This window comes from Sebastes umbrosus, chromosome 14, assembly GCF_015220745.1.
Source record: "Sebastes umbrosus isolate fSebUmb1 chromosome 14, fSebUmb1.pri, whole genome shotgun sequence".
In the NCBI taxonomy this organism is placed as follows: Eukaryota; Metazoa; Chordata; class Actinopteri; order Perciformes; family Sebastidae; genus Sebastes; species Sebastes umbrosus.
The window spans coordinates 1,796,938-1,818,517 of NC_051282.1; the positions used below are offsets into that span (position 1 = coordinate 1,796,938).

Below are 21,580 nucleotides of genomic sequence, written 5' to 3' on the forward strand. Positions count from 1 at the left end.
GGTAATAATACTGAATGAACATAGATAATACAGAAGCAAATAAAGACAAATAAAGTAAATAAAAACAGGTATGAAATAGGGGCTGTCAATTTATTAAAATATTTAATCGCAATTATTATATTATATATTATATCTGTTCGAAATGAACCTTAAAGGGAGATTTGTCAAGTATTTAATACTCTTTTCAACATGGGAGTGGGCAAATATGATTGCTTTATGCAAATGTATGTATATATTTATTATTGTAAATCAATTAACAACACAAAACAATGACAGATATTGTCCAGAAACCCTCACAGGTACTGCATTTAGCATAAAACAATATGCTCCAATCATAACATGGCAAACTGCAGCCCAACAGGCAACAACAGCTGTCAGTGTGTCAGTGTGCTGACTTGACTATGACTTGCCCCAAACTGCATGTGATTATCATAAAGTGGGCATGTCTGTAAAGGGGAGACTCGTGGGTACCCATAGAACCCATTTACATTCACTGATCTGGAGGTCAGAGGTAAAGGGACCCCTTTGAAAATGGACATGACAGTTTTTCCTCACCAACATATAGCATAAGTTTGGATCATTATTTATCCTCCTTCGCGACAAGCTAGTATGATCTCTACGACCTAAAAATCGCAAGTTGCGTTAATGCGTAGAAGAAATTAGTGGCGTTAAAACGAATCTGCGTTAACTTTGACGGCCCTAATTTGTAATTACAATGTTGTTACATTTTGACTCGAAGGGAACACATAAACACATCAACCCAATAGATCAGAGTGGTGGAACAGCTGCAAGGCAAAAAAAAAAGAATACGCTTATATATATATATATAGTGTATATATATAATATATATATACATTATATATATATATAATGTATATATATATAATGTATATATATAGTAAGACCTGTGGAAATTGTTTTGTGAGCGACATGGACATGTGAACACCTCTGATTTGGATTTGCTAATAATGCATATAAATAAATTCATGCAACTTACATAACCCTGTAAATTGCATGAATAATATTCTGTTACAGAGGATTACGTCTCATGCATTAAAAGCTAAAGTTTGCACCGGATTATATACTTCAATTCATTTGCAGGCGTTCGAATTGACGCATTATCTGGTCGCAGGCTGTAAAGTTAAGACTATTTATTTACTGAACCATGTTTGACCCAGTCGCGAAGCCACAACTGCAGTTTAAGAACCAGCAAAGTGAGTCCAGGCCAAACAGACGCAGCAGCAGTCACTATGAAGTGTAGAAGACAGACATATAATCACAGCCTCTGAGCGGTAGCGAGATGCTAAATTGTGCTAAATGAGGAAACAGACACTCTGCGTCATAAACAAACAGGAGTGAGTGATACACATATCACATAAAAGTCATGAAATGAAGTTTCTTGACTTGGTTCCAGAGTGTGGTGCAGTGGGAATTTGGGCGGGGAGTGAAGTCATTGTGAAGAAGCGGAGCTGAGATTTCGGGCCCTTGACATCGGAGTCCCGCAGATTTATGAGGCCTACTGCTTGTGCATGTCTACCGCAAGCCTCTGCAGGCGAAACAAAAGGGATCTGGGCGCTGTGTGGCCAATTACTGCATGTGGCCAGATAGGCGAGCCAGAGACGCAGGCAGGCGGGCGGCGGGGGGAGGAGGGAGAAAGTGTGTGGTCAGGACGCCACAAAACTGTAACCTCCTGGCCTCGCCACCACACAAGGTTAGAATACCAGCATTCCTCTCTGTGAATATGATACACGACGAGTATGAAACACACACGGACACACCCTTTAACACACACACACCTTTTTGGTTCCTCTTCAGGCAGGTGTACTTCATGCCTGCTAAGTCTTTGTTCTCAGCTCTGTTTTGCAGCAGTCGTTAAAAGCACCGCGAGTGCAAAAGGTTGCAGCGAGCGGTTAGACGGGGATCAACCCCACCCCCCACCCCTCTTTCCTTTATAGAGTCGACTCGCATGCAACACACGCAAACACTCCTCTGCCGTGGCTCCTTAAATGAGCCACACATTTAGTGGTCTGTGTGAGTAAATCTCTCATTAAGTAACACATGGTTGAGCCATATGCTACGGTTGGTGGGTCTGCTGCGGCTCAGCTTTTTCACACGCTTCGAATATACATATTTACCACTGCTCCAGAGTGGCCGGCGCTGCGATGACTTCACTCGTCAGCTCAGAGCTGTCGTACACACAGTCGCGTTTAAAAAACGGAGGCTCACGCTAATAAATGATCAGAGTGTCATTTATTACTGTGTCGACTACTTCGGGGAAGCTTTAGGTCTGCAAAACAGGTTGTTCCAGGATGACAGTAACCGCACATTTGCCTTATGATCACACACACACACACACACACACACACACAGTATGATAGCACAACCAGTGGTGATGCCACACCTGGAGACGGGACGCAGCACACGGGAGATAAGCTAAAAAAGTCTGGTTGTGCCGTTGTGGCTGAGCAGATGTCAGCTCTGGTGGCCCACAGTTTACATGCAGCGCACATGCAGGGTTGTGCTTAAAGAAGTGCTTCCCAACCTGGGGGATAAATCACAATACTATATTACCAAGTCATTTCTACATGTAACTTAACTCTCTAAAGTTTCATGTTCTAGTAAATCAATTAGTTTAAAGTGTTTTCTGGTCGCATTTTTTTTTTTTTTTTGGGGTATCGTGATTGTTAGGCTTTTTTTCCATTCCTAGATTGACTTTAGCGAATATTTCCTATCCAAAAAACATTGGACATTTAACCAGGAGATCCATGTTTGAGGCCGTTGTTGACCGGTCTTTTGTTTTGTAAGTTACGTTAGTGACGTTTGACGATTGTTACGTTTTGTATTGACGTTTGTGACATGTTTTCTGTAGTTGTGTTACGTTGTGTCCGTATGTATTTCACTTAGTTTACTTAATTACTTTGAGCCCAACCATGACATTGGTGGTTTTCTTGCTGTGGACGTTTGCGTGGTGTACAAATGACATGCGAGAAGGCTAAAATGCGTTCTCATGACACGCAGAAAGTCTGTGTAATGTCGTGGTATTTATATGCCTTTCCGTGCGAATGGGTTTAATAAGATGGAACTCATTTGTAAAACTAGAAAAGTGCAGTCAGTAGAGGTCAGATTTGCACCAGGTGTGTCTCCCTCTGCCCTCCCAAACAAAGAAGAGTTGATACTCACTCAATTAACCCTCCCGGCTCCCTTAAGCCGGCCCACACATGATTAGCGGTAAAATCACTCTGTGCTGGCTGTGCCATTGTTTTCCGATGGGGAGAGCGGTGCCGCCCAATTATGCAGAAGCGTGGCGTGGCATGGCGTGGCGTGGCGTGGAGTGGCGTGGCGTGGCGTGGCGTTGCGCACCACCGAAATTGCCACCAAGCCTGGCGCTCAGAGTTCAAATTTTTGTTGACATAATATACCTGCGTTGCGCTTTGCATTTGCAAGGCTCTTCACCTAAAGAGTACGCTAGATTAAAAAAATGATCCAACCGAAAAACCCAGCCCAGTGTTGCCAACTCTTTTCCAATGGAAGTAGCTAGCAGCTCTAGCTCCAAACGTCCCTAAATCTAGAGAGAAAGTCGCCAAGGCGGCGACACTTTCAGCCCGTCCCTTCAGGCCTCCCTCCACAGCCACGTCCCCAAAATGATCATTATGAACATAAACATATCATAATGAACGTAAACAACGAACATGGACATTGTTAGTACTCACAGTTGTCCATCTAGCAGCTTGTGGAAAACTCCAGTGACGCGTAATGAGTGCACGGGCAAAGTGTTTTTTTGTCTGAGCATTTGATTTATTGATTGCTGTCGGTATGTAATGAGAATTTCAACAAATATAACAAAAATGTTTTGAAGAACACTACCAACCCTAGCTTTAAGAGGAGTGAGGAGTTAGCAGTCAATGACGGTATAAAACAGTTAATAAAATATGTTTTTCAAATAGTGTGAATCACCGCAACCACAAGAGGTATTTGTTCAACAGTCATAAATGAGCACAACAAATGTTAGGCTGATGGGTCCAGTAGTATGAAAGATTAGCTGCGGACAGACAGACACACACGACCGAAGGCATGGTCTCCCTACAAGCTTATGCCTGAAAAAAACAAATGTTCTGATCTAATGTCCCTTGAGGGCCTTATTGTGTGACTTTCTATAACGTCGGTGAATATACTATGTCTGTTTGCAAATGGAAGAGCTCAGTATCACGTCTGCTTTTATACTTGAAGAGCTTGTTGACCTTAATTTGTATGCATACCAGGAAGTGTTGCTGGCCTCCTCTGATTGTCCGGGGTGAGAGCCTATATATGTGTGGTGCTGTTTGTCTATATGAACTCTGCCTGATGAAGCACTGAGGACCAAAACGTCAATAAATTCAGTACGAGTGATACTGGACAGTGTGCAGGATCATTTGTTTTCTTTCCATTTCAAGAATTTTATAACATCACACCTCATTTTTCTTCATTCCAGAGCAGCAACCTGTCTTGTTTCAAAACACAGACAATCATTTCTATCAGGTTCTTGAAACAAGCTGATTTCTATTGGAAACATTGAAAATATCAGAGTGCCGGCGGCTTTTGTCACAGAGGCTTTTAGGACTTGATTATAAACAGAAATGACTGGATGAGATGGATATTTTGGATACTTATTGGCCTCTAAAAATCTTTCTTATCTGACAAAGAAATCTGCTCATAACTCACATCCACACTGCAACCACACGCAAGCAGACATCTCTTCATTTTACGGGGTCACAATCCAAAAAGGTTGAGGCTTAAAGAACTGAGCAAAGGCGCTGCCACATTTTACTTTTTAGGATCGTACCACTTCCAAAACAGGGTGTCAAATTCCTATTTTACGTTCACTGTTAATATACTTTTTTGAAAGCGATTGCACCCTCAGGAACCCTGACGTGTAAGCTAAGAGCGCACACACACACACAGAAACAAAGAGAGAAAGAAGGGAGCCGTGATGCACTTTATACAAAACTAACGCCCCCAGCAGCAGACCTCCTGGTGAGAAGCTGGAGGTGGACACCCTCCTGTGGATGTTCTTGAACTCGCTGCCCCTGGAATCCAATCCAGCCCCAGCGACGCTCCTCCCCCTCTCCAGAAACTCTCCTCTACCAGCCGCGCTACTCAATTACAGCCATAATGGTTCATTTCTGCACCCCGAGACACACGATACACTGTAGCAACCCAGATTCTGTGTGAGACTTGGCGAAAGTCTTAACTCTGGGAAACAAAGAGTGTAGCCTAGAAAACTGGCTCCCACCTCATTAACAATCACATTTTCAGTCATCCACCCCCCCACACTCCCTCCCCTTTCTCCTCTCACCCTCCCCATCCCCTATCCTTTGTTTTTATTACCATTCTATATCTACTACGTCCATCGTTGTAAATTCACCGCGCTCACTGGGAGTATTTTTCTTCTTTTCTTTTTTTTTTTTTTTTTTTTTTAGAAAAGCTGCTCACTTTCTTTAACTTTGTATTCCTTTTGGTTTCATACGACTAGGCAGGCTGCACATTATCCTCATAATTTTCACTCCCATGAGGCGAGGGCGCTTCGGTGAGGTTGCAAAGGCCCCCCATTTTTTTTTCTTAAATGTGCGTGTGGAAATAATGATTGTAATGGTTTGCAGCTGAGTAGAGGGAGCTGTGAATGACATTATGATTGTGGTGCAATTACCGAGAGCATGAAAACAGACTGTCAGTCATAGTAATGAGTAATGACTCAAATAACACATTTAAGACAACACATAATAATAACAATAATAATAATAATAATAATAATAATAATAATAATAATAATGATAAAAGAAAAAAGTAATGACAATAAAATAATAAATAAAAATAAATTACCAATATTGATGATGATAATAAAATAACACAAGTAACAATAATGACAGCAAAGTGGTAAAAGAGAAAAAATAAAAAATGATGAGGATAATAAAATAACAAAAATAAATAAAATAAAAATGAAGTTATAATAATAATAATAATAATAATAATAATAATAATAATAATAATAATGATAAAATAAAAAAGTAATAATGATAATAAAATAATAAATAAAATAAACAAAAATAAAACAAATAACTTACACACTAAAAGTACTAATATTGATGATGATAATAAAATAACATAAGTAACAATAATGACAGTAAAGTGATAAAAGAGGCAAATTAATAAATGAAAAATAAATAATGATGAGGATAATAAAATAACAAAAATAAATTATATAAAAATAAATATATAATAATAATAATAATAATAGATGCATACCCTGTATGAATCTGATACTACAAAGCATTCAGGCATCCCAGGACCTCTGGAGGGTTCTTCGTTCAACAGAAAGGTTTCGGTTGCCTGAAATGTAACACAACAGTCATTTATTCATTAGTTGACTCTGTCCCTTTATGTTCAGGGAATCTAAATACACAGAAAAACTGGCTGCAAATCATCCTCAAGTCCCACCACAAGATAACTACTTTAGAACTTTACATTCTACACACACACAGTTCACGGTGTGTGCTGCCTGCCTGAACCCATGTGCTGTGCAGGCCCGAGGCCCGGCCCTGCCAGTCACCACCACTTGAATGGGGAGCAAAGTGTTTAGCTGCCTGCCGTACTCCGTACACAATACTCCAGCACAATGGCATTTCCTGTCCCTGCTATTCCACCTGCATGGTCACTTTTCTGTGCAGCGCGCACTGAATCAGCACAAATCATTCACACACACACACACTCTCGTACGGACGCGGTCACATACTAAACACAGACCCACATATATATATATAGAGGCCATACATCTGCCTCACATATTCACACATACAAGCCCCTTAGCCACAAGCCCTGCATCGCATTCGCTGATAGATGCAGCTAAAGTATTTATTCTAAGTGTTTGTTTCCATTCAGTGCGGTTCATTTGTATGCCGTGGGACGCGCCGGCAGAGACTTGGGCTCTGAATGAGCATCCATTGCTAGTTCTGCTGTCAATTGAGGCAGCCAGGCCAGACAACATGGATGGGAGGGAACCACAGACTGAGGATCTGGATCAGGGATGGGAGAGCTGGCCCGTGGCTGTTACTTTTTAGTCCAAACTGGTACAAATTGGTTTCCGCCAGGCTAAATTTGAATGTCTGTTTTGGATATCAACTAAACCTGTTATAGGCGAGGGCTAAAAATTGCTATAGGTTGATGAAAATAACTCGGAAGGAAGTTTAAGACCAGGAGTTTAGAGAAGAAGGAATAATCCCATTTTCCATAACTTCTCGTCTCTTGACATACCTTAAGCAGAAACAAACCCAAAGCCAGCTACGAAACGTAAAGTTATGCTATTTAAACTGGCATGTGAGGTAAACAATCTTTTAGGGGATTCAAACAGACTTTAGGTTACTTAAGCATTTACACATGCACACACGGTGACACGGGATCGCACTTGGGAGAAATGCATGCGCAGACACATGCATAAACACACAGCACTATAATAAGTCCCAGACTCGGGCTAACCGAGCTGCGGCTGGAGACACAGGCTATTCATATCCTTCAGAATGAGAGGTTACAGCTCGAGTCTTTTTCCCTTTTTCACTGTTAACACAGGAAGGGCACCTGCGTGTGTGATTTCAATCCACCTCTACGGGCCGATCGATTAACATAAGATCAACATTGGTTTTGTTTAGCGTTGCCTCGCTCGTTCGCGGTCAATTCAGTGAGGTTCCACGTGGAACGTTCACTAAAAAAAAAAAGTTAGAACTCAAGTCATCCAAGTGACTAAGAAAACACTCCTCCTGGCGTTCAGCCTCAGCATCCAACCTCTGGCCTGTCATCATTAATATGTGGGGAAACACTGGAGGGAAACCATTTGAAACCATTTGTCCCACTAAATGGTGCCCTTGTCAAGCTCTCTGGGCTTTCTGTTGAGCTCTTAAACTGCCCGGTCCGGCTGAAGGATATATTTTACTCTGTTGATAATCACAGAGTAGCACAGAGCAAGGCGTGTTGGTAGTTCCACTTGACTATTTCTGACAGGTTTGAGTAATTTAAAGTTGAAAAATGATTTGCGCTGCACAGACATAATAAACGAAAGGATAAAAACACGGGTCTGCTAATGAATTAGGAGTATCTTTGTCATATCTTTGTTTGAGACTGATTGTTTGATGTAGCTCACGGCAGCACTGGCCCATTTCCCCCCCAGTTTTTATGGAGCATGGTATCAATTATATATGTGTGTTTTTCTATATATATACATGCAGCATATGCCCAATCCATATGGCCGGCCTAGAGCTAGAATAGGCGCAGAGCCTCATGTAATTAACACTTAAAAAGCTCTAGAAATCATTTGATGTCTGGGACGTTTTTTGGTGGCCGAGACGGAGTGTAATACAACACTGAAATGGTTGTCAGATTTTATCAATGGAGAGCGCAGACAATGTCCTTATGACTCTAAACAAAGTGGGAAAGAGAATGAGGACATTTCAGAGCCCAGGCCAAAGAACAGAAGAGAACATGACGTTTTCTCGGTCAAGTCTCCGTATTATGTATGTGTGATGTATTAAAGAGACTGTTCAATGATTTGGGGGAAATTTAACTTGGTGCTTTCTTTCAGCAAGTGAGCTGAGAATATATAAATCTCATGTGCACGAGAACCAACAAGCCCCATTTGTGACTGAAGAACTCTGTATTTTACTCCGTGATCCGGTCACATAGTGTTCCCAATACAAACCCCCCAAAAAGCCCTGTTGTGTTTTTTTTTGCCTGTTATTCAGCCAAAGGTTACATGTTCAAAGGTATTTAAGCTATTTTGGAGACAGTAGAAAATGGACAGGATATCGACGCGTAGTCGGGGGGGTGGGGGGAGTTTGCAGTTCGGTGTGCTGAGGATCTCATCGCTGCTTTTTGCAGATGATGTGGTCCTGTTGGCATCATCGGTCTGTGACCTCCAGCACTCACTGGATCGGTTCGCAGCCGAGTGTGAAGCGGCTGGGATGAGGATCAGTACCTCTAAATCTGAGGCCATGGTTCTCAGCAGGAAACCGATGGATTGCCTACACTGGTTAGGGAATGAGCCCTTACCCCAAGTGAAGGAGTTCAAGTACCTCGGGGTCTTGTTCGCGAGTGAGGGGACAATGGAACGTGAGATTGGCCGGAGAATCGGAGCAGCGGGGGGGGGGGGGCGGTATTGTATTCGCTTTACGGCACCGTTGTGATGAAAAGAGAGCTGAGCCGGAAGGCAAAGCTCTCGATCTACCGGTCAATCTTCGTTCCTACTCTCACCTATGGTCATGAGGGCTGGGTCATGACCCAAAGAACTAGATCGCGGGTACAAGCGGCCGAAATGGGTTTCCTCAGGAGGGTGACTGGCGTCTCCCTTAGAGATAGGGTGAGAAACTCAGTCATCCGTGAGGGACTCGGAGTAGAGCCGCTGCTCCTTTGCGTTGAAAGGAGCCAGCTGAGGTGGTTCAGGCATCTACAAGCAAAACTTCATACATCATTTTTTTTGGGACCGGTGCAAACGAGAGGAGGATGTGACGTTCGGTTGTTTGAGCTGGACAGAGCGTTCAGATCTCAATGTGTACACAGGAGACACATATTAACAACAGGTGTAAATGTAATCTAGATACACCAGGTGTAAAGGGGGTCGGTGTAATGTAAAAGACATCGGTCCTTAGTGATGAACCCACATAGAATTATCCTTCAGCTCTACAGAGCATTATAGTCTTTCATCTCGTTGTTTTCATTTTCTGTCTTTAAACTTTAAACTGTTATGGTTCATTTTCACAGCTTGCATCATGTTTTCAACCATACCAACCATTTGCAGCAAAAAAGCTCTAAAAAACCACCCTACACTATCTGCACAGCGCCAAACAATAAGCAAAGTTAGCGACTAGCTGGTGAACATAGTGGACCTTTTAGCAGCTAAAGAGCCAGTTGGTGGAGACCAAAAGAGAGCTGTGGACATCAGTCATCAGGTGGTCAGAAATACGACTCCAAATGAATGCTAATGTTGCTCCGTAACTGCTGGAAGTGTAAATTAAAAAACTGTCTGCTGATCATCATATCAACTTAAAAGGTGATCATAAGTCAATGTTTTGTTCACAGCTTGTTTCTGCTGCCCCCAAGTGGCCAAAAAAAGAGTCATTTCAGGTTTTAAAGATGTAAAATGTTGCTAGGTAACGAGGTTTGATTTTAATTGGAACGTTCAAATTGGTAATACTATCTGATTACATCTCAGACTAACATATGGAGTCCTAAGATCACTTCAAAAAGTGTAGTACAGAAAGTAGGGACCTGGAGTCAGGAGTTGTTTAGCTAGCTTCACATAAAGACTAGAAGCAGAGGGAAACAGCCTGACTCTGTCCACATGTGAAAAAACATGACTACACCTAACTAACTAACTAACGAATTAACGAACTAACGAACTAACGAACTAACTAACTTCTAACTAACCTTGAAGTTGTTTCTTGAAAAGGCATGATGCACCAGCATGTCTTTTTACATTTATTTTTTTTTGTACAAACCCCGCAACCTCACTGTCACAGAGAGACGTAGGATGGCTGCACCAAGAACTAGTTGAAGCACGTACTTCCCCCTAAACACAACTAGTCATTACACTTTTCAGAGTTAATTAGTAAAATGTAGACATGTTGGTAGGCATCTTTGGACAGAGCCAGGCTAGCTGTTTCCTCTGTCTCCAGTCTTTATGCTAAGCTAGGCTAAACTCAATCTCAGAAAGAAAGCAAAGAGGGGAATTTCTGAAAATGGTGTTAGTTCTAATGATGCGTTCCAGACAACTCGGAACATGAAGATTTCTGACCGCCGTCTAGAATAAAAACAATGGAATACCACTTAAAGAGTTCCTGTACTTGTGAACTCAGGGCAAATCCATCTACCCCGACTTCACGAAGAAGCAGTTGTCAGATGTTACACTGGAATGTGCACATTGTAAATGGTAAACCATCAACTGAAAGGCAACGTTAAGTACATTTGCCTGTATTGAGGTTATTTAAAATGATTTGCCGGTTAGACTGTTATCAGGTTATTAAATGGGAGTTATCAGTGATTATAAGCCTCATAGATATGGATGAGAAGGGGCCTGCTACACCCAGCAGTAGATTTTATCATCTATCATCACATGGGCGATCACCGAAAGAAGGAATAAAAGAAGGTGATGGCGACCTCTAGCGACCGTAGTAATTATGACAGGGGCAGAAGAAGAAGTCAGGCGCTGTGCTAAATGTAACGTTTAATTCAGTTTTTTTGCAATGTGTTAGAACATGTTGCTTTTAAGTTTTGCTTAACATTTACAGCGTAATAGTTAGGGATGTCCATAATTAACCGTTTAACTGTTAACCGACATTAAGCATTTTAACCGATTAACGCTATCGGTTAAAACGGTTAAAAGAAATGTTAATAATGAACTCAAAAGCTGAGCGGCTCAGAGGAGCGCCTCGTCTCTTTAAGGAGAAAAGCTGGTCCACCTTAACAGCCCACCTTAAGAGGCGGAGCCGGAGTTGCAGGATACAGGAAGTCGGCTCCGGTCTCTGGCTCGCTTGAGCGGAGTGGAGGAGTTGTAGTTTCATAGCATTTATTCACTGACAAATAAACTGTACACACACTGCTACACCTACGTTCACAACTAGAACACCACCAACAACCTCACACTCACCACCATCACACACACACGGTCTGTTGGAAACTCGCTAAAGTTACTCAGACTACGTGTGCGGCGGCGAGCACGAAGCCTCCGGCAATGCTAGAGCTGCTAACGTAGCACAAATACACACACTGTTTGTTGGCCACTCGCTAAAGTTATGCCGGGCAGACACACAGCTGACAACCTGCTAAACTAAACTAAATGTGCGGTGGAGACTTTTACTGGGAAAGTGGCTGCATGTCCGCGACACTACACGCAGCATCGTAGCTGCTAAGTTAACGCTCCCGGACGGTGAACTGGAGACTCCCGTCAACCAATATCTGTTGTGCTCCTGCAGCTGGTACACCGCTGCATGCGAGGCACAAATCTTGTCAGTTAACGGTTAATAATCGGTTAACGAGGGTCGGTTATCTGTTAAGAATTTTTTCAAAATGTGCATCCCTATTTTACAGCGTAGTAGGTGTAGCAGGCCCCTACTGACCCACATCTATGAGGCTTATAACAACTCACATTTAATGAGCAGATGCAGCGGGTGCAAAAACACATACTATCATATAGTAAAACACTTTCTGCGCATAAATTGATTGATTGTTAAATAGAATGTGTAATGGCATCTGTTACCTCATGTGTCATTTTTCCTCCTCTGTTTGATTTATATATGCAAGGAGGCTGCACTGGTTTCAATTGTGTGCACACTTGCCAAAGAAACATCAGTTTGTCACGGTAAGCCATGTTTTTTGTTTACGTTTGGCGTCGTGCACCTGGAACGCTTGGAGGTCAGAAATGGAAATTTCAGCTGGGAAATTCCGACCTCTGACTTTGACTGGAACGCAGCGTTAGCACCGAAGGTTGTTAAACCCGTCGATCGACCGATGTACTCTCACAGGCGTGCAAAGAGGCCTACTGAGCATCCTATTGCGTGAGTCTGAACATGAATCCTGATCTCTACAGTACCTCAGCTGCACTCTGCGTCTCTCTGATGGATATACAATTGAATACAATCAGAGTCAGATCTAAAGGGGGGGTTCTCAAATTGGCTGTCTTTCATGGCAGTGGATATATTAGAGCACATATACATATGGCCCACCTTCCCCACCTTCTCTCTCATTCTCTTGATCATACACAGACACACACCAGCACAAAAAACACCTGGGTTTCCATGTTTCTGGATGCACAACAATCCCTGAGAGGCAGGTATCTTCACAATCACACATTATTCCACCGCAGCATCCTAATCATTCGCAGCATTTGTCTGTGTGAGCTCAACAGTTTCTAGAGCATCGGAGACTTTTCACTTCTCCTGCAAAACACAACTGACATCCTAACCAGTCCCACTTCATTCAGCCTTAATTGTATCCTCATTCTTCACCTGGTAACAAGCTAACAAACCTGTGCGGATGTGGCAAGCACATCAAAGAGAGGGAGGGTTGGGAGGGGGAACTTGTTTGTAGAAAAAAATGTGTGGGGGAATATGAAAGGGGGAAATTTACGTTGTGTGAGTCCAAGCCAGCGCCACCTCAGGGAGAAATGCTGGAAAAATGTGATATTTTACACCTGCATCTCAGGAGGTGAGGAATGAGACAGGGAGCAGGGGAGGCGGTAATTAGAGGAGTGTGTGTGCATGTGTGTGTGTGTGTGTGTGTGTGTGTATGTGTGTGTTTTATAAAGGATATTTAGTATGTTTCTGGGGCTTGCCACTGGTTCTTTTTCAGCATTCAATTTGGTACGATGCATTCGATGCCAGATTATTAAAAATGCTAAACCTGGTTACGAATGCTAAAAAAAAAAAAAGTGTTGAAAATTTAAACAAATATGCTAATATTGTTACAGTGATAAATAGCTGGCAAGCTCTGTTTAATGAATAATGCTATTGGCTCTAATTCCTCATTAAGGCCCTAAAGACGAGAGCGAAGACAGAAAATACATGTATTGTTGTTGTGTGTGTGTGTGTTTTTTTTTTCCAAATTAAACTCAGAAGGCAGAAGATACAACACCTTCCAAATTAAGTAGATTCAAATTACTCGGTTACACAGCTGGTGTGCAGTCTGGGGTGTCCTTGTGAAACCAATTAATGTGAGGGTTAAGTCTTGATAAAGTAATTGAGGCAGGGTTAGAAATGAGATGGAAGAGTTAGGATGCGTAATGTGATCAGCCCGAGCTTGATGAGACGCTGCAAAAAAAAAAAATATCTGTCTCGAATTGTGAGCATTGTAGTTTCGTTATAACAAGTTATTAAAGAAATCTGTCAGTGTTGTTTCTTAAAGCAAAGTACTCTGATCTGGTGTGTCTGAAGTCAAATGATCCTCACACCTCATGTGTCTGCGTTCAAGATATAGTCACTTGTTTAAAGAAAACTCTAAAGGCCTTTACACAGCGGGGGGAATAACCAATAAATGACACGAAATACTTGCATCGATGAAAATTTGCGACAGTTGAAATAATTTTTCAATAAAGAGTTTGAATTAGGGATGCTCAATTTGAAAAATGTTCTTAACCGATAACCGACCCTCGTTAAACCGATTATTAACCGTTAACCAACAAGGTTTGTGCGTCACGCCAGCTGCAGTGTATGAGCACAACAGACAACTGAGTCTCCAGTTCACCGTCCGGGAGCGTTTAACTTAGCAGCTAGGATGGCTGCGTGTAGTGTCGCGGACATGCAGCCACTTTCCCAGTAAAAGTCTCCACCGCACATTTTAGTTTAGTTTAGCAGGTTGTCAGCTGTGTGTCTGCCGGCATAACTTTAGCGAGTGTCCAACAGTGTGTGTATTTGTGCTACGTTAGCAGCTCTAGCATTGCCGGAGGCTTCTTGCTCGCCGCCGCCGCCGCCACAAATACAGTCTGTCAGCGCGACGTAACTTTAACGAGTGTCCATGTGTGTGTGTTGGCGGTGAGTGTGAGGTTGTTGGTGGCGTTCTAGCTGTGAACGTAGGTGTAGCAGTGTGTGTACAGTTTATTTGTCGGTGAATAAATGCCTACGAAACAACAACTCCTCCGCTCCGCTCAAGCGAGCCAGAGACCGGAGCCCAACTTCCTGTATCGTGCAACTCTGGCTCCGCCTCTTAAGGTGGGCTGTTAAGGTGGACCAGCTTTTCTCCTTAAAGTGACGAGCCACTCCTCTGAGCCGCTCAGCTTTTGAGTTCATTATTAACAATTCTTTTTAACTGTTTTAACCGATAGCGTTAATCAGTTAAAATGCTTAATGTCGGTTAACGGTTCATTTTTAACATCCCTAGTTAAATAGATTCACGCAGTCAGAGGCCGAAATCGGGATCCCATAGAGTGCTACAGGAATGAGTCCTACAACCCGGATGAGTTAGCATTTTACCACTTCCGGTTCCCTCGTCTGGAAGTCAATGGGTTCTTTGAATGGGTCTTTTTAGTTAGATGCCTGAAATAAGGTCTGTGGCCTTACCAAGCTGAAGAGATTTTAAGGTTTGGTTCCACGACATAAAATACATCAGTAAATATCCCACTCAACAATTGTTTATACTCACGCTTATGCCGGTGTAGTCGTTTATAGCCTAACGTTAGCTTTTTACTTCTGGCGATTACATTTACACTTCAAAAATCATAAAAGTGGTGTTCATTTGTGAAGATTATCTTGCTGAACAAAACGTGGAAGTATCATAAATGTTTGTTTGCCACAGAGCTTATTTTCTGCAATAATCCAAAACCCAATGGAAAAATCCCATTGGCTTTTTGTCGAGGAACCAGGGCAATGCTAACTTCCTGGTTGGCCTACAAAAATACGTCATCCTTGCAGCGCTCTATTGACACAGAGCAGAGTTTGGCAGTCTGTCTGAGGTAAATGATTTTATAGCCTAAACAACTGTAAGCCAATTTACTTTCCTTTAAGCGAAATGCTCTGAATGAATTTTCCTCTGGTGAACAGGTACGCAGTGTCCATGTCTAGGGCTTTTATTGTGAAAGATAAGAACGGAGTGGATCTGGTCTGCGCTTTCCTTTGTCAAGGTTGAAAGGTGTAATAAAGTTTGCCGTCTTGGTTCAGACTACGGAGCCTCCGAGTTGTTGTACAGTATAGTGTACATATTGAATATGTCTGTTCCGCACAACATAATTGGTTGATGCCTTTAAAAGAAAAGAAAGCTCCAAAAAATAAACCTTGTTGCAAAAAAAAATTATTTCGCTTTTTGCCACGTAATATTTTCGTTCTGTGTGAAAGTACTTAAAAAAACAACAAAACAAAAACAACAGGAAATTCTGACCTCCGACTTTGACTGGAACGTGTTGTACACTATAGTGTCGGTATTGAATATGTCCATTCCACACAACGTGATTGGTTGATGCGTTTCAGAAAACTATCAACCTAGTTCTGAAATAAAATGGTGCTGCTTTTACGCCGTGTGATTTTCGGTTTCTGTGTGAAAGACAAAAACAACAATAAAAACAAAAATAACAACAAAAACAAAAACAACCTCTGACTTTGACCGGAACGTGTTGTTGTACATTATAGTGTATGTACTGAATATGTCCGTTCTGCACAACTTGATTGGTTGATGCCTTTATTTGCAGTGCGAACGTTCAGAAAATCGATCTTGTTCCGAAAAAAATAACATTGTTTTTTCACCGCGTACTATTCATTCTGTGTGAAAGTCTTCATGACAAAGACAACAAAAGAAAAACAACTGGGAAATTCCAACCTCCGACTTTGACTGGAACATGTTGTTGTACAATATAGTGTATGTATTGAATATGTCTGTTCCACACAACGTGATTGGTTGATGCCTTTATTCGCAGTGCAAAAGCTCAGAAAAATCGACTTTGTTCCCGAAAAAAGAATCACTTTTTCACCGCTTAATATTTGTGTTCTGTGTGAAAGTCCTCATGACAAAAACAACAGTTTGAAAAAATATATTGATGTATGAATTAATGGCACGAAATAAAGATGCCCCCGGTGTGTAAAGGCCTTAAAGCTGTATTGGGAACAGGTGAGATTACTCACTCCGTTGTTTTTTTTCTATTCACGTTTGTTCATTTTCAATACTCACTTAAACAAGTCATAAAGACGGGCTGCAAAAGACTCCCCGCTGCTTTCATCTGGCACAAAGTGCTCTCCACTAACAAGTTCATCACAGTGTACTTTTGATCTAAAATACCATTCATCATTTCAAGAGTAAATGCTCCATTAGAAGAGGTATCACTCCGAAAAACAGCTCTCCGTTCCTGTGAGAGTCTGTTTTAATTGCTAAGATACTTTATTTTACGAATGCTTCACGGTGACCTTGAAGAGGGCTGACACAGAATATTGGCAAATAAACTACCTATGAACTTTTATGTTTTTGTTGGCCTGTACCTTGTAAATCATTAAGCATTTGTCTTGGTTTACTCATAATGATTTAAAAGAAGAGTCATTACAGACACCCGACACTCATTAACCTGAAATGAAAGGGGTACTCAACTGATCTCACTACACTCATAGTGGAGAGTAATACTCCGTATGTGAACAAAGTTATTTAACGTCTTCCAAAGCCTGAGATGTCACGGTGATGTCATCAGGGTTATCTTGAATTAAGGCTTGACTTCAAATAGTTAACAGAAAGCCTGTGCTACAAACTTGGGCCATGGAGTTTGAAAGATGAAGGCATTTAAAAAGCAGGAATGATTAAATAATTAATGCTGTAAAGTTGCATTGTGGGAATCGTAGGATCTAGCTTTTGCGAAGCTTGACTCGTCAGAGGGAATGAAAATCAGAATATCTCGACCTCTGCTGCTTGGATTTTGACCATTCTTATTTCACTCTGTCTCTCTGAAGTCCCCTACCTTTACGCCAAGTGCAACACTAAATCACTGGAGTGCCCCTTTAAGTCTGCTTTTTTTGTCTGCCTCTACCAGTGGCTTGGCTTTTAAAGAGATACACGCAAACAATTCAGGCCCACGACTATTTGATTGTGAAAAGGGACACGTTTTTGTCATCAGGGTTATCTTGACTTAAGGTTTGACTTTACATATTTAACAGAAAGCATGTGTTACAAACTTGGGCCATGGAGTTTGAAAGATGAGGGCATTCAACAAACAGGAAAGATTAAATGAACGATGCTATTGAGTTGCATTATGGGAATTGTAGGATCCAACTTTTTCTGAAGCTGGACTCGTCAGAGGGAATGAAAGTCAGAATATCTCGACTTCTGTCGTCTTCGATTTTTGACCATTCTTATTCAATCAGTCTCTCAGAAGTCCCCAAACTTTACGCAAGTGCAACACTAAATCACTGAAGTGCCCCTTAAGTTTGTTTTATTCTGTCTCTACCAGTGTCTTGGCATTTAAAGAGTGACACTTTTTTTCTTTCTTTTCTTTTGATTCACATGATCACCCCTCATGATGTGTCCTTGATATCCACTCTGCTCAACCGTGCAACAATAGCTATACAACAGCTTAAAAAACGATCAACCTGACGAACCCATTCAGAGGTCACTATCCTAATATTTACGCCGTTCGGAGGGTATATCAGAGTTTCCATCTTTTAAACTACAAGCACAAGCTTACATGCCACATAAGCTATAGCGGCCTGCATGAAGCCTTATTTATTTTTTCAGGGAAATGTCAAGGCCAGGGGCAAACATAAAAGCATATTATTCTGTATACAGTGAGGGATGACATCACTAGCAGCGACAGCCAAGAGGGAGATCACACGAGGCTGGGAAACGCTTGTCTGATCATCATGTGGCGGGCTGCACACACACACACACAACACACACACACACACATACACCACACGCACGCACACTCCTCGACACACACACACACACACACACAACACAGTGCGGGATACAATTACCCTAACTGTTTACACAGCACTGCATGATTACTGTAATTGTTTGTTTATGCCGTCTATACTGCACACCACACATATGCTGATCATGAGAGTGCAGTGGAGACTTTCATATATATTCAAAACTAATAAGACCTAATAATTTGGGACCAAACATGTTTCCAGTTTCATGATGGTGGCTCACATGTCCTATTTGCTTTCCAACACATTAGGGGAAATCAATAAACTATTGTGCCACAGATCCAGATCATCTCTGCAGAGAAGTGGAGTTTAAGTGTTTATTTAGATGGAGCAACCAGCCTTGGGGAGGGGGGGGACCCCTGACACTGATTGACAGATGCCTCCAGTGCATTCTGACTAAACTAACATGCAACTGAAATATCTGGCACGGATTTCACAATATAGCCTTCCCTTTTTAAAAAAAAGAGGTGAGTTGCTGCTATAAGTGGGAGAATAAGAAGTGGAGATAATCCCATGTGAAGGCCTGTCCTGAATTCTGTAACATTTTTACTGATGAGCTTCTTGGCAGCTGCCATGTCAGCGAGGGATGCTGGTAAACAAATAATTATTCATACTAATAATCTTCCATATTCATGTGCAAATAAGATCCCCCTTTCCTGGTATCTGAGTGGCTTCAAGGTTGTATGTGGGAGGTTCCCCTAACTATTGCCTGACTTGACTCATTCATGCCAAAAAAGGATTCTATCTAAGGGTCAAGGATGTGTGAGCTTATATATCATAATAAAACAGACTTATTATTGCTAATTTTGAAACCTACAAGAGCTGCATTCAAATGTGTGTTTTCACAACCTCACAGGGAATACATTTGCCAGTTTTAAAACACAGTTGAGGGCAAATGGGGATAAACAGGAAATATATATATTTTTTTCTTATGAAAAGTACTCAGCCAATTCAAGTTATAAGGAAGCCAAAATAAAATCTCAAATGTTGTTGAATAAAAGAAATGAATCATCTCAAACTTTTTTGCTTTGTGATGTCACAGGACTTCTCTGTCAAATAAATCACCTGCGTAATGAAGGAATTGCTCTAATACGCTGTGCGTAATTACGCACAAATCAAATTAGGCACATTAATTGGATGCTGGCGCACAGAAAAGGTTCCATCCTCCTAATAGCCCAGTTTCCAAACTCTGCTAAACTTTGCCTTTATGTTGGGATTCGGGCTCCTTTACGTGTCACAATGTAACCTTTCACAATAAACTTACTATGGCGCCTCTTGAGTAGCTGCTTACAACTGTATGATATGCGATAAGGCCTATCTATATGTGTCTATAAATAGTCAGACAGGCAGGCCCACATCAGAGAGCACAGCAGGAGGGGAGTCATGTTCTCCATGTCGGCAGAAGGCAGTGGGCATCGGGTGGTGAACTGAGAGGGCTGGACACCTGATTTGGCCAGAAACACATTTGGCAACATGTTGTGCCACTATTAAAATAAGGTATATTATTATATTATTAACAATCATTTCAAATACACATGAACATTCCTCTAATTTAAAAATAACTATAATAACTGACAGAAAACATGCACAGGTAGGTGGAAGGACTTGGCACAGTCTTTGGTAGACAGTTACGCATTAGCTTCCACAAGTAAACAGTAAGAATTGTGAGTGGGTAAGTCAGCCCACTGAACTTTAAAGTTATTCCTGCGTATCATTAAATCTATAAAGGGAACTAAATTAATCTGAAAGCGCCTGCATAAATGAGCAAATTATTGGTTTACATAGCACGTACCATTGTGGTTGTAGGGAGATGTGCCAACACTCTCAAAGACCCATTTTCCACTCTGAAAAGTTCGGCTTCCAAAAAAAAAAAAAAAGTGTAGGAGAGAGAAAAGTGGTCGGTTTCTTGTTCAGCTGGGCCTTCTACCGGAAGCGAAAGAGCCCTAACACACGGCCTGCTGCCCGGGAAACATATTTTTGGGTAATTTGTAGTCAACTCCTCTCAGTCAAGGCAGAGGAGGACCGAGGACAGAGTAATCCAAGTCGTCTGCTGCCAGACTGCTCCGTGCAAGGTGTCTATTCTCGGTTTTGATATCTCCATGAACCCGTCGGGCTCTCCGCTCGGTGCCGCTCTCCGTCCAGCCTGTCCCGGTACCGGAATGACCACCCGAACCGCCGCGCTCCGTGTGAGCCCCGCTAATGAAGAGCCGGAGTGTGGCTGAGCACCGACACACCGACACACACACAGTAAGTAGCTCGCAGCCTCTGCTCTGCTTAGCGCGCACCACAATCAGCTGTTGCTCCTGCTAGAAGGGGACGGTCGCCGCGCGCTTTCACCCCTCGTGCATGCTCCGCTTTGCTGATATGAAATGTCCCTTCTTCCTCCTCGGTTCCTCTGCACCGGGTCCTCCCCCCCCCCCCACCCCTACCGCCACCCACCGCCACCTGTTCCTCAGCGGCCGGACAAAGTTGCGGAGAGGACGGCGGCAGAACTCACCATGCGGCAGCGCGGATCAGAGCGGCATCAGAGGAGCGGGACCTGGTGGGACCTGGTGGGACCCGGCGGGACTGTCTACCGGCTACACACAACAACAATGTGGTGAAATGTGCGCGAGACAACGAGCAGCCCAAATGAAGAAAGGCTAGGAGTGAAAACACAGCGTGGCAGCACGTGAGGAGGTGCGGGGTCGTGCTGCGGCCGCGGCCGGAGGAGCGGAGCGGCGCGGCGCGGCGCGGAGCGGAGGAGCGGCAGGGCTGCTGAATTATTAATAACCGGAGCGGTTCACAGTCTGTCGTGTTCAGTGAGGAACCAGGGCGGCAGCTGGGGGTTTAGAGGAATTAAATACGGGCTCAGAGTAAACCAGGGACGCAGGGGATTAGTAGCTCTCACCGGAGAAAGTGTAGGGGCAGCTCGGGGCCGACGGAGAGGAGAGGGCGGGAGGGAGCGGCAGCGACGGGAGCGGCGCGGGACGCAGCCGCGGCGCGGTCCATCACAAGCAGCTCATCCACCACTAACACAAAGATTACCTGAAAGGGATACAGGGGGACACGAAGCAGTGGACGGCGGTTTGAAAACTTTATAAATGCAGGGAGACATACACGTATATTTTTGTAAATTCAAAACAAAAACTGTCTAATTAGATTTGCTATTGTATTTTGAAGGAGGATAAACGGAA

At 42.6% G+C, this 21,580-nt stretch overlaps 1 protein-coding gene across 6 annotated transcripts in view; it reads right to left on the reverse strand.

Moving 5' to 3' along the window:
• nfixb (nuclear factor I/Xb) overlaps window positions 1–20,813 on the reverse strand; it is a 202,025-nt gene extending 181,212 nt beyond the window's left edge. For 2 of the 6 annotated variants that reach the window (XM_037791213.1, XM_037791211.1), the window contains exons 1-2: window positions 20,197–20,813; window positions 6,280–6,363 (exon numbers count right to left, since the gene is read on the reverse strand). In XM_037791213.1, coding sequence (XP_037647141.1) covers window positions 6,280–6,363; window positions 20,197–20,199 — 87 coding nt within the window. In that variant the 5' untranslated portion in view covers window positions 20,200–20,813. The remainder of the gene's footprint in view (window positions 1–6,279; window positions 6,364–20,196) is intronic. The other 4 variants (XM_037791216.1, XM_037791228.1, XM_037791232.1 and 1 more) reach the window with 4 other exon arrangements.
• Between the last annotated feature and the right edge of the window lie 767 nt (window positions 20,814–21,580).